Here is a 21,885-nt window from a genome sequence, read left to right on the forward strand (position 1 = left end):
CATCTATTCATAATTGGAATTCCTTCTTCAAGGGGAGAAGGGAGAAGTCTGAACTGTCAACATTTGTCTCATTTTTTTTCTGTTTGCATACTCTTTCTTTTCCAGCAGTAGGAAGCAATGTATATAAACCTTGCTTCAGCTGTATAAATATCAGCCTGGATTCTTTTCCCTTCAGCAGATGCTTATACACAGTATGCTCACAAACATAAACATGCATGTGTCTACTAACATAAACCAGAGTCTTGCTGAATAGGAATGACCTTCATACACTTATACTCTGCCACAAGTTTAAAGCAAAACCCCAATTCACTTCTTCATGTGAGCCTGGAGACAATATTTCATAAGGTAAAGGAAACTTTTTGTGGTATTGCCATGGTAGTTGATGGTGTCAGGGAGAAGTGAGTGGAAAACATTACAGAGGGAGTCTGAGCAAGCATGCATTTTCCTTTTTTTGTTTGTTTTGTTTTTTTTTCTTGTTCTTTGGCCCAAGCTTGATTTTGCTTAATCCTTGTACAACTTTGTTGACTTTTATTTAGACTCTGAGCAGTTATGTTGGATAAGTAACTTAATCTCTCGCTCATTTTCATGTACCTGTAGGAGTTGTGATACTTGTTGCCATCATGGGGAGGAAAATATTTGAAATTCATTGAAGTTTAGGTCAAAAATGGGCATTGGCTGATGTGCTTCTGCATACAGTTTGGAAACAGGAGAATGGTTGAACTAGCATAGCTGACCATGAGTGTTCTGTTCCCTGTCCTAGGAGGCATTGTGCAGTGTCTGGTCTAACCAGAACTTGTGCTATCTACCCCAGGAAGGGTCATGGGTTTCCCAGTGGAAGACTAGTTACTTGAGGTGTGCACTGAGGAAAGGGTTTATTTTTTAACTTGCTGAGAGAAGGTAGTACAAAGGCTTGACAGAGTCTTCTCAAAGACATGTAGCTGTGTGTGCCAGAACCCTGAAGTCGTCACAGCCCTGGACCAGTGATCTTCTGGCGCAATTTAGTAAAATAAAATTATTTGAAAAAATAAGATGCCAAAGTCTGCCTAAGGTTGCCTATATTTTTAAATTCAGCCAAAATGGTCAAGATACCTTAAACCTGTAGCTGGAGGACCCTTATTGTAAATATTCAAGCCTTACAGCATGGGCTTGGCATTTGGAGAATGGGTAGCCTTTGTGCTGTGGGTGGCATTGAGCTATTATTCTAAAAATTGCCCCAAATTTGGTCAAGTGATAGGCTTCAGAAAAATTTACATTTGTACTTAAGAACTATGTCTTTGAAGATTCGCTCTCTCCTCTCAAAGACTTGGCTTTAGTCTTTCACTTCAAATATTGTAGCCTGCATCCCAAGAGGAGGTGAAATTGTTTCTGGAGGAGGCAGTAGTGGGACGAGAGGACAAACCGTTCACTTAAAGAATAACAGATTTTGAACAAAACATTGTTGTATTAGTGAGGTGGCAAGGTCAAGTTCTTAAAATTAGAGGTTGCCAAGATGAAGATGGCCTATGCAATCTCCTTTTGCCATCCTTGTGGAAGAGCCTGTTGTGCAGCTCTGCAGAGAACTGTGTGGTGAAGGTATGTGGTGGTTGTTGAACTTTTCTCATTTTTTGTGGATGTTGGAACTAGGGTGTCTTCTGGGGTTCCTGCCTCATTCCAAGTATCATTTCAAGACAAGACAGGTAATACTGCTGTAGAGAACTGGGTTCCATCCCTGCTCTATTGGGAATAGTCATCACCATCACAAACTGCTGTCATCACAATTCAGATATGACTGACTTCTGCTGTTCAGCATGAGATTCTCAGTCTCCCTTGCAAAAGCGTTATACACTCACAGCTGTAGCTGAAGTCAGTCAAAACACAGAAGGCAAAATAGTGCCAAATACTCTGAAAAGTCAAAACCAAAGTGCTTTAAATGGAGTTGCCCAAATCAGCGATACTTAAGACTTTTTTCTCTTTGCTTCAATTCCCTACCTGATAAAAGGAAATAATGCCACATCTCCCCTGGATTGCTATGAAATTATTTTATGTTTGTGAAGGGTGTGAATAGCATAGCAATAAGCAGGGCAGGAAAGCCTGTGAGATTAATATTTCTGCCTTCAAAGTAGTAAATAAGCCAGAGACTGCAAGCTGCGTGAGAATGGAAGGAAAAAAAAAACCCCATAAAACAGCACAGCTGTTCTGTAATCAAGAACCTCCTATTCTGTTCAGTGAGTATGTCTAATCCTGTGAGGGGAAAAAAGTATGTGATCACATTACGCATTTAAAAAGTTATCATAATGTACATTTATTGGGCAAACAAGTAAAAGGTTGGATAAACCCCATTAATTCTGGACTTTCCTAGCTTTTGAGTTCTTCACTATGGAAACTTGATTAATGTCTATTTATTGTTTTTGTGTAGCTGTTATGAACAGATGAGTGCTAATAGATTATTTGTGCATATAGGTGTGGGTAAACTGGTGGAGCAGTAAGAGCAGGAATTAAGGGGATTTTGAAGTTAAGCTTCTGTCGGCATAGGATTACTTGTGGTGATTCGTGTGTATTGGGGATTAAAAGTATGGCTAATAGAGTTGCTAAAAGCTAGCTCGAAACAGAATTGGTCTAGCCAGGCCCACCTGGGATCAGGATGTGTGTGATGAATATTTGCAATTACTTGGAACTCTCTGTACAGCATTCCCAGTGTATCTTGTTTCCCTGTGAGGTGTCCTCACCCTCTGAGAGAGTGGGGAAAGGACTGTAAAATAGAGTGTGTTGGTTGGTTTGTTTCTTGTCTTCCTACCTTGTTTCAGCACAGTTTTATGTTATTGCCAATATGTAATTGTATCTTGAATTTTCCTTCAGAGTATGTATTTTATTAGATCAAGGTGGTAACCACAGCAAAGACTCTAGTGTCAGAGTGTGGCATGCTGTATCTGCAGCCACTGTTCCACTTGGGAAAGCATGTTGCATTCTACCTCGAAATACAGCGTGAAGAAAAAGACTCCATTTGTCTATATGGTACCAATTTCATGCAATACCATTAGAAAACTGCTTTCATCGAATTTGCTTTCTGTTTTCTTTTTTAATGCTTTCCTGAAACTTGCATTCATGTTGTCTTCAATGTCAGTTGAGCGCACAAGCACTGGAGCAGACACTTGCCTGTCAAAAGGGAAAACAGGTTTAGAAATAGCTGTCCCTGCAGCACTGTCAGCTTTCCTGGCTATACTAATATTTAATTCAATGTGCATTGAGTCCCTACCTTGGGAAAAGAAGAGCAGCTGATGCTGCCTTTGCTTTACTACTGCCTTCTTTTTTTTTTTTTTTTTTTTGTGAGGAACAAGGTACTGTACCGTTTTAAGTTGCTTTCCCAGTTGGTACCATAGTGTTTAGTTGCTTTTATGAGAAGGACTCTAACTTAGTTTTATGAGGGCAAATTCTTGGAAGATTAGAACAGAAAAGACCTTCTGTTTACTGTCTGAATGAAGATTTGGTAGATGTTTCTCTGTGTCTGTAGTATGTGTGTGGGGAAAAAAATAGATGCCAAAGGACTGCTGCACAGTTGACTCTGTCAAGTTTCCAGGATTCTGTAGAAATTTCTGCTTACATTAAATTTTAGGTAGATGCGAGCAATTGGTTTTTGAAGGAGGGAACTACTGATGCAGAAGGTTACACCAGGCTACCAGTCATCCTGGTCCTTGAGGTAGGAAGAAGAGACAAATGATGCATAACACAAACAGGATTATCGTTGATGTTCATGTATGGAAGAAATGCATCTAAATAATAACTGAAATCTAAGTGGAAGAAAATGGGGTTATCCTCACAATTCATTACAAGTATATTGGAAATAAAAAGATGACTTATTGCCGTCGCTAGTGCTGTGACTCTGAAGGGGATGTTCTTAGAAAGCTTTTGGTGAATAGAAAGGTGCAGCTAGTGGGCAGCTGGGGCTCTGGGGCTTCGGGTGTGGGACATTCATTTTAGTCTAGTCTGCCCTTGATTGGCTTAGAGTAGACTTGGTAGTGTAGGTTAATGGTTGGACTGGATGATCTTAAAGGTCTTTTCCAACCTAAACGATTCTATGATTCAGAAGTAGCATTGGGTTTGTCTTCCTCTGGCCTGGTTTCTGTCAGCTGACTAGTTGAAAATTGTACAAATCAGTAGAAGGTGGAGGAGGCAGTAAGTTTCCCACCTACCAGGTTATCTGTCACCCACAAAGGCTGGAAGACTGAACTGCAGGGAAATGGTAATCCTTCTCCTTCAGCCAGCCCACGCGAGGGAGCGTGCTGTGCTCGGGGGCCGTGGTGGGTGTGTCTGAGGCACCATGATAGGGATGGGACAGCACTGCCCTGTTCACCCTGCTGGGCTTTCTAAAGTTAAATTTTCAGGCTTTTCTTTAAACTTCTCCCAAGCACTGCAGATGCTATCACTATTCAAGGATTTGTATTTAAGTTAAAGAGAACATGTTATTCCACCAGACTGGCATTTCTCTTCAATAACAGATAACCCATTAAAATGGGGGGAATCTCCCAAACTTGTTATTTGACAACAGCCATCACCTGTAGTAATTGTGTTTCAGCTGATATTTTGCTGGAGGCAGACTCTTGTGCTGGGGTTAGTACTCAAAAACTGTCAGTTTTTCCAAAGAAATGATGGCTAGCAGATGACTGTTTACGTATGTTTCCTTGGTGTTGATACAGTAAAACAAGACAAAACTGGGTAATGAGGTAATGCATACTGAAGGACTACTGGTCTATTTTTTGCATGGCTTATTGATACAGTCCCAGAAAACTAACTGGGAGAATAGAAGAGGAATACATACCTGAAGCAGCTGAGGATTTTGCAGAAACTAGGAATAAGTCTTTAAGCTAAACATAGACTTTATGCAAAATGCACTTCACTGACAGTAACTATTCACTCGTAGAGGTGTATTTTTTCATTTTCTTTGTCAATGTATTCAGTGATGTGTTAACTATTCATTGAAGTATTGCTTGCTGTAGCTTGTGTTTTGGAAGAAGCTCTGTTGTGTTGTATTTGGTGTGCTTTGCCTGTTTGAGGACGCCCTCTGCCCTTGTGATACTCACACTGATCATTCTGGGACTTAAGCAATCTCCTGCAGTCAGGGCACTCACTTTCTTGAAGGCGGGTAAGAATTCCTGAAAAAAGGTGTGCTAGTGCACAACCTAACCAACCAGTGCATCTTATGTCATTGCAATGTTAATTCTACATGCACAGTGTGTTTTCGTAGTTTATGACTTCAGAAGAGAAGATTATACAGAACAGTTGTGGCTAGCACGGATTTTGTGTCTTAGAAGACATGAACTTTCCTATGTATCTATATAACTGCAGAAGAGCACTAGAGAGTGGCTCTTGGACTCGTAAGTGCTGCACAGAGAAACCATTCTGTCCATTATGTCAAAAGCAGCTTTTGTCCAAAACTCTCACCTTGAAAACTGCTTATATTTAGTTGGGCTGTATGTGAGGCAGGTATTGCCAAGTAGCTTTTCAAGGAATGCTGGATGATTTTTGCCAGATGTGTTCAGAAACCAGATGTGGAAGACAGAGTCAGTCTCTCAGTTTTTGGTGGTTAATCTAGTGTATATTTTTGCTTTGTTTATTCTGAACATAACTGCAGAAGCTAAGTTGTGCAAGTAAATCAGCGAAGCAACGTGCCACTTCACTGAAAGCATGCGGCTGGCTGGTAGGAAAGTGAAGAAATGAAAGAGAAGAATTCAGAGAAAATAGTGTTTCCATAGTAAAAGCAATAAATACTTACTAATTAAAAATAATATTAATCTATACATTGCAAGCCTGCTTATTTTCTGAATAGATTTTATGGTATATTTGCAGGGAATATAGGCAACTATGAAGTGAAAACTTAAAGTCTTGAGTCTTCAGTGAAGCTGTTTTCTAAAGTAATTTCTAGCTGTAATTAATAGCTGTACATGTGCATAGTATGTGCTTCTTTTTGAGCTGGAAAGTATCATTCAGTACTCTGATATGCAATGCCTTTCAGATTTATTTTCTAAACCATTAAGCCATTTTAAACTGGGATCACCATAAAATTATATTTAAAAGACAATGTTTTAATGTGAAAAATGAAAGTTCTCCCTTCAGGTTCTTCCTCTTCCCTCCATATATTACCTTTATGGTGTTTATGGTGATACTGCCTTTACAAGTTATAAAATGATACTAAAATTCAAATAATTAATTTACCATATACAGGATGTTAGGAAAAAAAAATTACATTTGGTGAATATTCATATCTAGGGAAAGAAGTTAATTTACATTTGGTGAATAGTCATATCAGTCAAGTTACCAAGATTGTTAAATAAAATGGAGTGTAAAGGTACAAGTGTGTGTGTGCACGTGTGGCTGAAAAATCTCCTTATTTTCCATTTGTTCTGTCCATTCCTAAAGTAGAAGGATATTTATTGCTGCAGTCATACAGATATTAATACACTTTTTTTCCATCTGACTTTCTTTTAGCACACTGATTTATGTCAGTACATGGACAAACACCCTGGAGGGCTTCATCCAGAAAATGTGAAGGTAAGAGTCAAAAAAAGCACACATTCAAGGCAAACTCAGTAACAGTAACTTTATGTAGAATGTCATCTCAGTTGTTTCATAGAAACTGGTTATTAGCTAAAGGGAAAATGATTGGCATATGAACTATATTTTAAAATATTTTTTTTCTTTAAAAATAATTAAAATGCAAGTATTTGAACATTCCCACAAAAGAACTTGTGAAGTCTGTAAAATGGATTCAGAGCCAGAATATCTGAGTAAAATACTGTTACAGTGTTGGTAACTACTCCCCTCCGTTCAAACATTTGCTCTTAAGACAAGACAATACCACCCTAAAACCCGCGAGTAAACTTGCTTTAGGCTGTCAATGCTAGATCTTCAGTGAGTTGTCATTGTAGGTTCACCAAGTTTGAGGGAACTGTAATGAATTATATTAGCTGAATGTACTGCTTTTTATAATGAGCATATAAAATCTTCCCTAATCTTTTTGCTCACTTACTTTGATGAAGCATTTTCATAGCTGATCTCAGTTTTTAAAAAATTTTTCCTTCTAAGGTGGATACTGAGAATCATCATACAGGAAGGAGGGAATTATTAACAGTATTTAATGCAAAGATAGATTGGTAGAGACTTGATCCAGTTACTTTCTGGGAAGTCAGCCAAATGATTTTAGCATCAAATGGAAGCCACTCAGACATGCAGAATGTGTCGTATGTGTATAGATCACCCAGATGATATTTGTTACACTTGTCTTGCACTTTGACATCAGTCCCATTGTTGTTCTACTTTGGAAGTGTTTAAATCTTCACTTGTCATAGTGAGAGCTTTGTTCCAGTATTTAGTTTCTTGAAATTGAGACATTCATGGAAAAAAATAAATCTCTCTTTCCTGGAAAACTCAGAAGGTCTGTTTCGTTTAAGGAAAGAAAATATTTAAAAAAGAGGAAAGAATTTTTTGTTGTTGTTGTTGCAGTAGCTGATCTTTGTTGTACACCAGCTAGTTTTATAACATAGATTGATTAATTTTCTGTGTTCTTTCACTGAAAAGTGGCATCTACAACATAGGAAGTTAGATGAGAACGGCTACCATCTTAAAAAAAAAAAATCATTGTTGAAAATACATGATGTGTACGCTGCAAGATAGCATCCTTGTAATGTACAGCTGTCACTCAGACATTTTGCTATGTGGACAGGGAAAGCCCATGGGTCTCTTCCCTGTGCCAGCTTCACAGTGCCTCTGCGAGTGCAGCACTTCGAAACCGCTGAAGGTGGGTGAGGTGGGACCTGCTTTTCAACCACTAAAACTTTTGAGCTTTCTTCACTGCTCAGTTTCCTAAGCAGAGTTTCACGTGCTGAATGTCCTTGTTAAAACAATGGTTTTGTATTTCATCTCCCTGTGTGGATACTTTTACATTCAGCTCTCTTGGGATAAGATAAGATGGGCTTTGAAACTTATTTGTGCTGCTTCAGATTTGTAAGACTACTCCAAGGCTGCAGTGCTGTATAGCTCAAGATTAATAGGCAGTACTCATTGTAGCTGTAATTGTTCCCCGCTGAGAAGACATCCTAATTCACATAACGGTACTTTTTCTTGATCGTATCAGGGCCCAGTGAGCTTGTCTTAGAGGAGGATAGGCATACGCGGATAATTGGGCTTGCTAATGAGTCCTGATGTACTGCTAGTTCAAGCTTTTTAAAGTCCAGATGGATTATTAATAAAAAAGAAATTGGAAAAAAAGAGAAAAAACATTGGAGCAAATGAAACTGCCCTTCTACCGTGAGCAATCCCATTGGACAATTAATTTTTTTTCCTGTTAAATAATATTAATTAAAATTGATTATATGTATTTAGTAGACTCTCTTGCCAGGCCAGCAGCAAAGGCTAGCCTTAATTCATAGCAGTAATTATTAAAACCTAGCGTGATGATTTGAGCTCCTACCATTTTAAAACTGAATCAGCCCGCCTGGGGTTTTCAGTGAAATACCTGTTCTCAAGCTATGAGTGAAAAATACCTGGTTAGCCCAACAGAGTGATTTCCTCAGCTGGGAGGGCAGGAATTGCAGAGAGAAGGGAACCCAGTCATATATGCTAATAACTCCCAGACCTTCACCAACATGCAAAACTAAAAACTTGCACTCCTCTCCTCTTACAGAGGAGATAAGGTGGTTACTACATAATATCTTAATGCTTTGTTGTGCTGTATTCGGTTTGTCGACTTACGTAATAGTGGTTCTGAGACTTTGCCACCTATTTTGGTTTTAGCTTCTGGACAGAGTTGTATATGTGGAGCTACCCCTGATTTTTAAGGGTTGAGCTGAGCCATGTTAGCCTTTCTCTCCCTGCCAGCCCCTTCTCGCTAGAGGTCCTTCAGGAATTTCACTTTTAGTCAGACTTTTAGACAGTGTTTGTTCAGAATCACTGGTTATGTGATCCCTAAATCCATTTTAAAAAACTTCCAGTTGAGCAATTATATTCCAGTAGCAATAAATTAGTCTCAGCTCTCTGGGGCTAACCTGTGGGATTAAGCCATTGATGCTCTCCCAGTATGACAAAAGGCCCCCTGCCCTTTAATTTTGTTCTTGAGGAAAGTATTGCCTACTGATGGATATTTCTTTCTGGCTTGTTGCCAGTTATTATAAATACAAACCCACATAATCACATATCCTTCTTTTTCCAAAGAATATTTTACAGTAGTTTCTGTAAAACAGCACTTCAGAGCAATGCAGAAGCAAAGCCATTATTTACGTACGTTTTGGTTTCTATAGGACATCTTCAGCCTAATTATATTTCTGAATTTTCTCCATATTTACAATCTAAAGACAATGCTTGTTCCCTCAGGCTTACTTTTAGATGAAGAATCATAAATAGAATAAAATCCAAATTACTTTGATGGACACGCATATTGCTGTCCCCTTGGGTATTGTGTTTGACATTGCCTTTCTTTGTGGTTTCAAATAGGCTATTTGCTGTCACTTAAATAATTTAAATAAAGTGTAAGCAGAATATTATAAGTATGTGGAAGTATAAAGAAGAATGTCTCAATTGGCAGTTGTAGGAGTCTTGGGACAGTATGTTTAAGCAAACAAAAAATATTGCTTCCCAAAGTATTAGGTTTAGCATTTTTAGTGGTATGTATGTATTCACACATAATGATTTCAGAGTTTTGTAATTCATGTGTGGAAGCCCAAGTCTTACAAATAACATTAGGTTTTAAACCCTTCAAAGAATTTGTATGTGACGCCGAGATGTTATTATCTAAAATTGTTTTTAAAATGCCTGTCCCTGAGACTGTTAAACCAAGTGTCCTGGTGACATAAATGTGTCTAGGTACCTGCAACTTCTTTATCAGCTAGAAGAGAAATTGGCAGAAAGCAGTTGTTTCAATCCATAGATTCTCCAAACTCTGTTAGCTCCAAATACACAATTGTATACATCTTTGGTAACTAACAAGCCTGCGTATCTACCATTTACTTATAACTATATATTAATATACTGTGTATGCTATTGTAGTTAGAGATGAGGAGAGAAAGGTAATAGGTTAGTAAGTCCCTGTTTAGTAGGCACAGCCTCATCTTCTCTAGTTTTGAAGACGTCTTTCTCAGTTTTTCCAAAACTGAAGGCAAGTAATAAATCTTAAGTACATGGCCCCACATATAATTATATTTCTGTTGGAAGCTACTGCTGCAGCCTTGTACGTGGTTGGAGCCAAGAGTTGATTTATAGGTGTATACCACGCAGTGCTTGCCAAACTCCAAAATGTGGCTGTGGCAAACTGAGGTACAAGACTTGCTCCTGACTCTCCCTATCTGTTCCTCCTGGCCTGGACTACTGAAATCTGTGCTCCTGGCTTGCTTTCCAACAGCTGTGGCTGCCCTTAGAGATAGTTCATACTTTTTGGACTCTCAGCTGAAACACCTGAATTGCTTCCTATAGCAGGAACTCTAATGGTCACAGCAGCTAACTGACCCTGCCAGTGATTTTTTTATGATGATCTTGATTCTGATTTGTGCTTCTTTCTGTCTGGTACAGGGCCATCTCCACCAGCCTTTTGACTTATCTTCTTGGTTCTCCTGAGCCTTTGTTTGCAGCTGTCCGTAAAGGGTTCTTGTTTTGTAAATTCATAATTTAATTTTAAGGGGGTTTTTTTGGTACATTTCAGCATGTCCTGTGAAAATGTAACTGTTCTTAACTTCTTTTAACCTTCAAAATACTATCTTTATTTTAACTGCATCTTTTACTCCGTATTATTACATTCCCAGTAATGCAAGTAAATTCATCTTTATGTTTTGATGGATTTATTTTATAGTGGAGTCTGTTTTCTGTAACTCCTATTACTGGTGGAACAAGTGGAGCTCAGGCTCACATCTGTCATGCCTGCATTGCTTGTTTGCATTCCTGCCTTAAAAATAAATCTATTAATGAAAACTGATTTGCTTTTTAATTAGTGATGCTGCACTGAAATAGCTTAGTCTTTTGGGAAAAGCATTCTCAGTTTTTTCTCTCTGCCTTTTTTCCTCTACTGGCAGTGTTAGGGGTAATATCGATTTGTGTGAGCATTTGACTTCAAAAAACCTTCTTTGACAAAATAAAAAGATACGTGCCTCTGACCCACTATTCCTCAATCTGTGCAACACCAGCCTGAATGACGGGGTTGTCAACCAGACAAAAACTGTCTCTGTCTCTTAATCACTCTGGAAATGTTTTACATCAGGCAACTTGGAAGGCTCCTATCATCTACTGTGACCAGAGGGAGAAGGAATTTCCAGTTTGTTCTTATTCCATCTAATATTGCTGCTCTGATTTGTTCTTCTCCCTGGGCACCTTTTCTCTTCCCAGGGCCAAAAAGTGATGAGAAGAAATAGGCAGACCCTCTTGTTGAACTTTGCATGCAGGGAACAGGAATATTCAGCCTTCTCCCAGGAGCCTTCAAGACTTCAGCTCTTACCCGTCTCAATTCTGAGCCTTCCTTGCTCCTAGGAGACAGGGCACAGCAGTCTTCAATGCATAATTAATGGATATTTTTGAAGCAGAACCTCAACCAAATAATCCCTACCCCCACTGCAACCTTTAAAAATGTGTTTTATCACTGTAATACTGAGTCAGAGAAAATAGTTGACTTTCAAGGCCACATGTAAGGTATGTGGCAAAGTGCGGAGTGAAATTTGGGTATTAAGTTTCCTAGGACAGCCCAATAATCTCTGTAAAAATATGCTTAAGTTTCAGCAAAAAAATGTAACTAGTTTCAGTCTTTAAAACTTCTACAAAAAGAGTTTAAAAGAAATGTAATTAATAGGCATTGTTGAAACAAAATGGGATGCTGCAACATTTTTCTGTGATAAATTCTCAGGAAGAGATCAGTCAACTTTATAGCACTCTAAGTTAAAAAAAAAAACCACAAAAACCCCAAATCAGATATGATAAAAATATTGGCTTTATTAAACCAAGGTTTAATACTGGTCTCCTAAACAAGATGAAGTGCATGTTGAATTGAAAATGTTGAAATATAGTGAATGTTATCTGATGTTATCAGAAATCTCTAGCACTTAATCACTTGCTGTATTCATTTATTCCTCTCCATACTGCAGCACTGTGAACCTTAACTAATGGTTGCAGTTTTTAAAGTTGAACCTGGTTTTGTCAGATGAATAATTTTGGCATTTAATGACTAATGTGAAAATTAATAATCTGAGTCAAAGCCCATAGGGTAGTTGTCATCTGATGTCTTTTGTAAACATAAATATTTATCATTGAACTGATTACCGCTGTAGAATAATCTGAAGCACAAAGGGTAGGGAAGCATTCAGAGCACAGAAGGATTAGGCAACTGCTGTATCCTATCCACGTGAAGCTTACTGCATTTGAAGTGCAGCTGCTTGAACTTTGGCAGTAGCAGAGCATTGTGTACTGGCTTTTGCTAAGCATTAGCTCCATTCAGTATTAGTAAGATATAAAAACATATCCTAGTTAGTAAAGCGCATAGTATCTGAAAAGTATGCTAAAAATGCTTTGGTTTTTAGGTTACAGTTGTGTTATCAGTGTAGGCCTCCCTGGTGTGCTTCTGCTTTCTTTCCATCATGTGATTGTATAAATGTCTGTGGCATGGACAAGAGGTTTGTGGTCCCCTTTTTTGTGGGAGACGTGCATTGAATCACATGGCCAGTCCTGCATCCATATGCGACAAATGTGTGATGATGTCATGTAGGGGAAGCTGCGGCGTGTGAGTGCCTCTGTGTAACTAGAGGCATCTGACCAAAAGGTTGACTGCCATAGACTTAGGTACACAGGAATTGGGCACTTAAACCATGATCACACATCCAGCTATGATGAATTTTCATGTCCTGTGTCACCTAGCATATTGACTCACTGGAGTTTGGAGAAAACACTCTTTTACTCTGAGGTGAATACATACTATGGTGGTCCTTTTAATTTTATCAGTCGTTGCTGGAAGCAAATCGAACTAATGTCATACTTTTGAAATCGCTCGCCTACTCACTGAAATTAGTGATGCTGATGATGTAGAGTTGAATTAAAAATATATTTCAACAGATATGCTAAGTAGGAAGCGATGCTGTTTAATGTGGTTGAAAAGTTGCTATTTTTCATTCCTCATTCAGTGAACAAGCAGGTGTACAGCAGACAGAATAATGTTATGCCAAATTAAGGTTGTCTTTTACACATGGCATTGAGAATTGATTATTTAAATTAGACTTTTTAGTTATCATACATTAAATATGGCATCAGCATTTCACTCTACTTTATGTCCATCTTGTCACTTAAAGTAATGACTTAATAATATGCACTACTGTAAACAGTAAACACAGAATCTTTCTCAGTGTGTTAAAATTCCTGCTAGAAGAATGTCACTTTTATATTTACTGCAGCAAGAAATATGTGCAAACTCCAAACTGAAAGGAGAGTGTGTGTGTAATTTATTGTCTGTATGATCTGCATGGTTCATATATGGCAAAAAACACGACAATATTGTAGGGATGAAGAAAACAGTTTTTCCAGTGTCTTTAAAATTGTTGAGGCACCAGTTGCCACCCTGACCTAGTTCAGCATGGGAATGAATTGGTGAAAAGTAGAAAAGGAGATTTAATTTAATTGAATTTATTTTTATTTTTGCTATTCAGAAGAAAAAAATCTGTCTTCCACTTACTGAACATTAGCAGATGACTATAACTGATCATAAGGGAGTGTCTTTATACTCAGTTAATTAAGCACACCTTCCTCATTGCAAATGACTGTAGTAGTACCCAGAGGGGACAAAAAATTATTAAAAGAACATCAAACAGAATAGAAGTTAGCAAATTAACACTTTCCACTCTCTTTCTTTTGCAGTTCTGCTGCAAATAAGTGGAAAAATCTGTACGTTTAGTATCTTTTTTTAAAGGAATGATATGCTACACATTCCCACTGGCTGTATTCTATGCATTTCTGTGTGACATTGTCTTTGGTAAGACTCTCGTGTAAGGAATGCAGGAGCAAGTTAGAAGCCTTTATAAATGCGTTTTGGAGAGAATTATTTTAAAATTCTTTTGGAGATAACTCAGCTGGTTCCAGGGAGGTCAGATAGGAGAATCTTTTATTGAGATAAAGCTTATTATGATCATGAAAATCATGCTGATTCAAATGGCTGACAATTTTTTATTCAGATAGGATCCTTTATTCCTAGGGATGCAAATTCATTTCAAGTCAATACTTTGTTCCTGGAATTTCTTCTTCTGACAATTTAAGCAAGACAGTCTACAAAGCTTTGACCTAAAAAGTTCAATATTTCCCCAGAACATTGTTAGAAGTGAAAAGTTGGATTTTATCTTGTGGGTATTATCCTGGTTGGGAGGAAGGAAAAGAATAGCAAACCAACAGTGATAAAAAAGATTATGCTTGATGAGCTTTTGACGTGCTAGCAGAAGTCACACAGCGACATTTCTCATTGCTTCTGTGATAATACGTATTACCAGGTAGTTTTTTCTTACGTTAATGGTTTGAAACAAGTAGGTCTAAAACTCCCAAACAATCTAGTAAACCCAAACATAACTGAGCATTGTGTTCAGTTGTGTTTATTTCCAAGGCTGTGAGATTGTACTGTGGGGATTTGTTACCTCCTTTTGCCTTTGTAAATAGCCAATAATTCACAGAAGCCTGTAATATCCTCTGGATGATAGGAAGAAGTACACTGGTTGCAAGCATGAGGTGAGGTGTCCTGGGTTGGGTTTCGGTAGTTTTGGATTTGATGGCCTATTAAGACTGAATATGATATCGATTGATGCTGAATACACACAAGGGAATTCAGATGATTATGTGATACCCAGCTGGTGTGCTTTGATACATAGAGCAGGCAGGAGCATTTGTGTTACCAGTGATGAGTGATAATAAAGCTTGTGCAATATTGTGTATTACTTTTCGAAAGTAACTATGCTAATACAGCAATATGAGCTTGCTAAAGGACCAGCACATTAATGTAATCTTGCTCTCAGCTTTCTTCTGAACTGATGTGAACTCCTGGTCCAGGTCAGCTCAGCTCCATTTGCAGTCTCTTGCCGCAAAGAGAGCGGAGCCAAGAGCTTTGTGCATCTTCTATAGACTAAAAGGTTCCTTATAGCTTTCTACTTCTATATCTAGGGCCAAGTCCTTTATTCCCACAATAGAACATGTGGTAAGGGAGCTCAAATGCAGGAAATCATTCAGAAATCCCTCTGTGCCATCAGGGAAAGACAGTTCCTGACTTAAAAAAGCTCCCCACAGGCCTCATTAGTCTGTTCTCTTGGGCGGCATCCTTCTTGTCATTGGTGTCCTTGATGCCTCAGCAGACACATGGTACATTTTCTGGAGAACCTCTCTGGGCATGTTGTGAATTTCTTTCTGCTTTTCTCTCACCCCAGTATCCTCTGCCAGAAACTCTCTACCATCTCTTGGAAGGGAGAGCAACTATGTGGAGTCATCTGAGCATTTCACCTGTGCATGAGCATCTGCCTTTATCGTTAGACCTACTAAAGCTTTCTGAACCTAAGTCAGAATGTGTTAACTCCCATCAGTCCCACCCATTTGATGTGTTTTGGATGGCCTATGTCAGTGTTTAGCTTAAAAGCTCATTTTGGATGAGAAGAGCTCAAGATCCTATGTGACGTTCAGAGGCCAACAAGATAGGAGAGCATTCTGCTGCACATGAGCCACCTTGCAGCTGTTAGATGTGTGCCTGTAATGGTCTTGGTTGTACACTCGCCCAGGCTCATAAAAAACACCATGGAAGCAGGGCTGTTCATCCAGGCAGCTGGCAAGTCTCTCAGAAAATGTAATTGGTTTAAACAGGCATTTGGTCAAATGTTGCATGTAGCTCAAGTGGCTATCCAGGCCTTATACCTGAAAGACTATGTAGGTGCTACCCTTTCTGTGCAGTTGAGGGTTTCTCTTGTAAGTTTTAAGAACTGCTAATACTCTTTTAATATCATAGTCCATAAACACCAAATTAGCTTTGACCTGCACACATTTTTCTCACTGACAATGAAGATTCTTCATTAAAATATGTTGCTCATTAAAGTGAGAGCTGTGTAACTGTTAGGGGAGAAACGGTATTTTTTTCATGGCTGTAATAAATAAGCAAGGCCTGAAGCACAAGTATTGAATTTTTTTGGTCTGAATGTACAGTGTTGAGCCTCCTAATGTTAAGCCTTGCTGAAAACCTGACTTCTAGAGACAAAACCCATTCCTGCTTTCTGTCTTCTCCAACTCTCATCACAATGACCCTTGTCATTTTGCAAGTCTTTCATTTTGTCACCAAAACCTCTGTTCTTACTAATAAGCTACAAACTGTATGAGTGATGTCCTAGTTTGTTTACTAGAAGTTATTTATACAGCCTTGCGTATGACCATGCAAAAATTAAAATTACTAACATAAAAGCTCAAGAACCACGAATCTGTATCATTTCTACCCTCACACCGATTGAAATGCATATGGAATTACCCATTGACTCCTTTCAGTTGTCCTCTGGTCCGCAGAGCTGCCATCCCTTGGCCTTGGAGAAATGGCAGTTCAGTTGCTTGTTCAAAACCTCCTGCAGAAGCCCCAGGCTGAGGTTCCATAGTGGTCAGAATTGAGCAAGATGGAGGAAGGAGCAACAAAGATCAGAGTACGACCATGATAGGTGGTATGCCAATTTCAGATCGGGTATATGGGTAAGAGGTGATGGCACCTCATCTAGCATTAATCTTCGTCCTTGTGAAGGTAATTGCAGGTAGTCTTGGAGGGAAACGGGTTTCTTGGAGAAGGCTTTCCTCAAAGACAGGGGAGGGAACTTGACTGTGAGAAGGCAGACGTGTATCCTGAGGCATCAGAAACGGTTCTTTCCAATTCATCTTTTCTTTTTGCAGAGTGGGGAAGCGCTGGGAATGGAGAGCCTCTTCTACTGTTCTCTCTTCCCAAGCAATCCCAAAGGGCCTGTGGTTTGCAGAATGCTCTACTGCTGGGTGTTAGGCTTGTGTTTTCACTTAAATCTTTTCACATTTAATATTACCAAATAAAAACAAAGGTAAAGAGGAAAAGAAAAAGCAACAAAATAATGGCTGAGTTTACCCTGTAATGAATTCAGGGAGATTTTTTTCCCCTTCTCTTTCATGATCTTCCTTCAAGGAGGAAGCAATTGATACAGTGTAAGTAAGTGAATTAATTTACTTTTGTAGAAGTACTTAATGAGTACAGCATGTCTACAAGTTTGGAATAAAACTACATTCCAAAACTGTTCTCAAGAGTAGACATTTATTCTGTTTAGCTGTGAAATTGTTGGGGTTTTTTTTCTTAGCATGTCATATCAAATCCCTTGACTCTTTGCATTAAAGCCAAATGAAAGCCCACATTAATAAATATATGTTGAATTATAAAGATTGCTGTGCTGTAAGATAACATGATAATTGAAATTTCTTTGCCTATTTAAAAATAATGTTTGAATTTAAATGCCATTGATTTAGCCTAGCAAATTGGATATTTTCCCTATCTTTTTAGTAAAAAAGTATTATTTTGAAGACATTTAATAGAATTTAATTTGTATTTTAAGGCTGCAATCAAAGCTGTTTCTGCTGTCTGCCCTTATTAAAATAGTTTTTGTGTACCATTAGTTCCATTTTAACCACAATTCAAAAAGGAACGTGCATGTTACTTATGACTTTCCTGCTATTCTTTCTTTTGTTTCTGTATTTTGCTCTTAGGTTTACTCAGCACATGTTAGACCCAACCCTGGCAAGAAGGTGATTGATATGGCTCTTTGTGCCCTGGCTAAATAGCTAAACATACAGTGTATTGTGTCTGTGCTTGGGGAAAAAATGAAATGCAATTAAATTCATTTCAACTTCAGTAACATGACATTTCTGTTTCTTTCATGTCAGCCTTTATTCTCTTCTATAATCAGATTTTGTAACCTTTTTTTATAATGTCTCCTCACTTCAGCAGTCACTAAATAGGTTGCTTGTGTTGCAAGTTAATTAGAAATTCTCATGTGCCTGGGTTGACTTTTTCCAAATCTTTGGTGTGGTTTCCATGTCTTCTGAGAGAGCATGTTTCAGTAGCTGCTGAGCTGTAAGGCACAAGGTCCATATCCACTCTTGAATCCTCTGTGTTTGGCTTTGTAAAGGCTTGTTGTGTTCCCATTTGGCAACTGTCGTATTTCTTAAAATATTTCAGGCAATAGGAAGAGTCTGTATATTAGGAGAGATTTTTCAAAACTGCAGAGAAAACTCCTGGGAAACGATCGTTCACCCTTTGTATTGACAAAATCCATGAAGGTAGTACTTACAGCCTTTCACAGCAGGTGCCAATAAGAATGCAGAAGAATGATGGGAGAGGAGATGAAAAGGAGAGGACAAAAGATCTCCATCATCCAGCTCTTTGTTCATAGTTGTAAATTGCAAAAATACACAATATCAGTGCTTAGCTCTAGGGAAAGCATTTGTAGAGTCCAGTGAAGGGTTAAAAGAAACATGGGGGATGTGTTAGGTTCCTATCTAAATTTACCTTAAAGACTATTACAAGTAGGTTTCAAAAGTCATCTTTAGGTTCAGTGGGAATTGTTATTTCCTAATGAAAATACACAACTCCCATTAAAAAAAACAAAACAAAACAACAAAAAAAAAACTTTGAAGGAGAAAACCTGTCATACTTGCAGATTTCCTCGGGTACATGGGCATTATTGTTATACTATTAATTCATTCTTTGTTTTAGCTCCAGTGTCCCATCCCCCAGCCTTATCTCATCATTCCTATCCACCCTGTACTGTTGTTTCCTATAATTAGCGAAGATACACATCTGTCTTCAGGCTACCACCTAATCTCTAAGGCCATATGGGTAAATGGAGTATAATTATAATTTGGTAGAAATTGAGCCTTCTGCACATGGTTGTATTGCTCTTGTTCTTTTTAAAGCAGGCAAACTGAATCTATGATATAGTAGGGCTTGGAGGCTGGGGTTAGTCCTTGCAAAGGTAATTTTTAGATGGAAATTTTGCTGTGTTAAATTTGGGTGGGAATTACGCCAGTTTGGGAGGAATTCTGGCACAATGTTACCACAATATGCAAGCACCCTGCATATTGTGAAGAAATCACCTGTGGTTATATGCAAAATATTAACAGAGGTCATTTTTTGTCCCCCTCTTTTTCAGTTATTTTTATTTCAGTTGCTGCGAGGACTGTCTTACATCCACCAGCGTTACATTTTGCACAGGGACCTGAAACCACAGAATCTTCTGATCAGTGACACGGGGGAGTTAAAGCTGGCAGACTTTGGTAGGCAAGCAGTTAATTACAAGTCTCTTATAATGTTGTAGGAATGTCAGACAGATGGTTCCATTGATTTCTCTTCCCCCCACCCTATTCCTTAGACACACCTTCTTCATTGTAGATAATTGCACATTTTCCTCCTGAGCGAAGAAATTGATTATGGTCAACAAAATGCTTGATTAAAAGGGAGCAAGTGAAAAACAAATATATACTCCAGTTCTCACAAGGAAGATAATGCTGAAAGTATTTCAATTTTATTTACCAAGAGACCTCTGAATTAGAATTCAAAACCTTTAAAGGAAAAGAAAAAAAAATAGAGAGAGACCTGGGGAAATACAGACTATATGAAGAACACACACTATGGAAGCAGGTCTAGGGTTGTGGAGATCTGGATTAACTTTCATAAAATGGTCATTGAAAGAGACTGAAGGACACAAGAATAAATATTCCTTCTAAAGAATAAAGGAAACTAGGATCATCTGGACTGCTTTCAGTATCCATTAGTCCATTATGGGGAAGCCTTATGTGGAATATAAAGTCAGGGGAAATTGTCCACTGAAATTTTAGCCTTTTGGCCTCTTTAAAATTTTTTTTAATGCTTTCTAGTGGCTACACTCAGGCAAGTACTCTTTCCTCTGAAAACCATTGTGAATGCAGATGTGGAAAATGGCAATATATTTCTTTAGTGGTTTTTACAAAACGTTGTAGGAATTTCTTTCTTTCCTGTAGGTCAACTTCTCAGCTACTGATTCCAGCAGAACTTCTGAAGTAAGCTGAAAATGTGACCTATTGGCTTTTTTAACATGTCTTTTATTTTTATGACTGCTATCCACATTGGGCTTCACATTTCATGCAGCAGCAGTAATGAGGGAGCCTTATGTGCTAATTGGCAATTTCACTGTTAATGTGCTCATGTTTTTTTTAATTAGCATTACTGCAATTAACAGCTCAGTGTGTATTTGCTATGCTGGAGAAGGGACCAGGACCTCAGGTGGACACAGTCCACAAGAACTTGATTGGCCTTTGGATTGTAAGGCAATTAGAGAAATAGTATTAGAAACAATTATTATCTGGTTTTACATACCATTCTCTGTTGTCGTTTTTTCAAAGCTTGGAAGATGCCAGAAGTGTTTTAAAGGGATGCTTAAAAAAAGCATTCCTGCATGTTGCATTTTGCTATGAGGTTTCATCTCTTAAATACATGAAACAGGTGAATCATTAAGTTTTCTTGTACTGAAATATGAGTTAGCCCTCTGTTGAAGGTGCTGTACTGTTTGAGATGACTAGTTTTGTTGTATCTTTTATATGTATAAAACAAAACTAATTTGTCTGACATACAAGTATCCCCATATTATACATCCTTCAAGAGATTGTGATGATGGTGCTCTAGCTTTGGTAGATACTGAAAACTCTGTAGATGATCTTACAAATGTTTGATAACGTGTAGGGGCTTGGAGGGGGGGATGTTGCTGAAGCTCTATGGCTTTTGTGGCTTGGGAGAGAGAGGCTGTAAACCTTTCAGATGTGTTTTTAAGAAAACAAAAAAAACCCCACCTTTCACCAGCACTGTGAAAGTGCTTTTCACACCTTGCTGGAGGTGTGAACCGATCAATGAAATGTCCAGCTCAGACATAGGTTGACCTCTCTCTGGTTGTATTGCCTGATGTTGCCATAGAGCGGAGGAAAGGGTGGGATGTTTGGTTTTGCCCTGCTGTAGAAGGAAATGTAGCCATCATTTCTGATGAAATTATTGCCTCATTGTGGCACTAGGCTAACTATCCCAGTGATGACATCAAAGGCAGAATTTTCCCAGCTTTGTGTTGGCAGGAATTTAAGGTTGACCATTGTGTATGATTTTGAGAGAGAGACTAGAGATGTGTAAGTTCAACCAAAAAAAGAAATACCCAGTAGCAGACATATGAATGTGTAATATTGTGGAGGGGATTTTTTTTTTCTCTTGCGAGTTTGTCCTGACCTAACAGAAACATCTGCGTAATCTACTCTTATACACTGAGAGAAGATTATATATCTCCATTTTTTTTTTTTAAAGCTAGATTTTCTTTCCTGGCTCATGACCTCATAAAATTGAAAACCAGATGGGTTAAATTTCTCTTCTGAGAACCAAGATGAAAAATTAGAAGTGATGAGGTTAAAGTCTGAAGGGTCGTGACCTCTTTCACTGGAGGCATGAGAAATGAGAGCACACCAATGTGTTCTCTGTGTGCACCCCTGTGCATATTTTCTTCTTTAAACATTGTATTATTATAGCCCATCTTTCACCTTCCCAGTACGAAAGATTCTTCTTAAGCAAAATGTAAAATACAGTCCTGTTTCTCTTCATGTTTTTCTCCCATGAATGACTAATTTGCAATAATGTGCTTGGAAAGGAAGTCAGGTTAGATTGCATATTTGATTAATTACATGAGGAGCAGTATGGAAATTAGAGACATGGGTGTTTTGCTTTCAGATGCACTCAAGGCAGGAGAGAACCTGTCAAGAAATCAGTTTTTGTCAGAGATAGGATTGACTTTGCTAGCACAGTAAATATAAAATCCTAGAGCAAAGGCCTTTTAGTCTCTAAGGACAAGACCTTCAGATTTTGCTTTCATAAGTTTACAA

General features: G+C 38.3%; 1 protein-coding gene across 3 annotated transcripts in view; it reads left to right on the forward strand.

Annotated features, from left to right (window-relative positions):
- CDK14 (cyclin dependent kinase 14) overlaps nt 1-21,885 on the forward strand; it is a 258,581-nt gene that overhangs the window by 144,738 nt on the left and 91,958 nt on the right. For all 3 annotated transcript variants that reach the window (XM_075705351.1, XM_075705350.1, XM_075705349.1), the window contains 2 exons: nt 6,460-6,522; nt 19,149-19,272. In XM_075705351.1, the coding sequence (XP_075561466.1) occupies nt 6,460-6,522; nt 19,149-19,272 (187 nt within the window). The remainder of the gene's footprint in view (nt 1-6,459; nt 6,523-19,148; nt 19,273-21,885) is intronic.

Source organism: Pelecanus crispus, chromosome 2 (genome assembly GCF_030463565.1).
Source record: "Pelecanus crispus isolate bPelCri1 chromosome 2, bPelCri1.pri, whole genome shotgun sequence".
Lineage (NCBI taxonomy): Eukaryota > Metazoa > Chordata > Aves > Pelecaniformes > Pelecanidae > Pelecanus > Pelecanus crispus.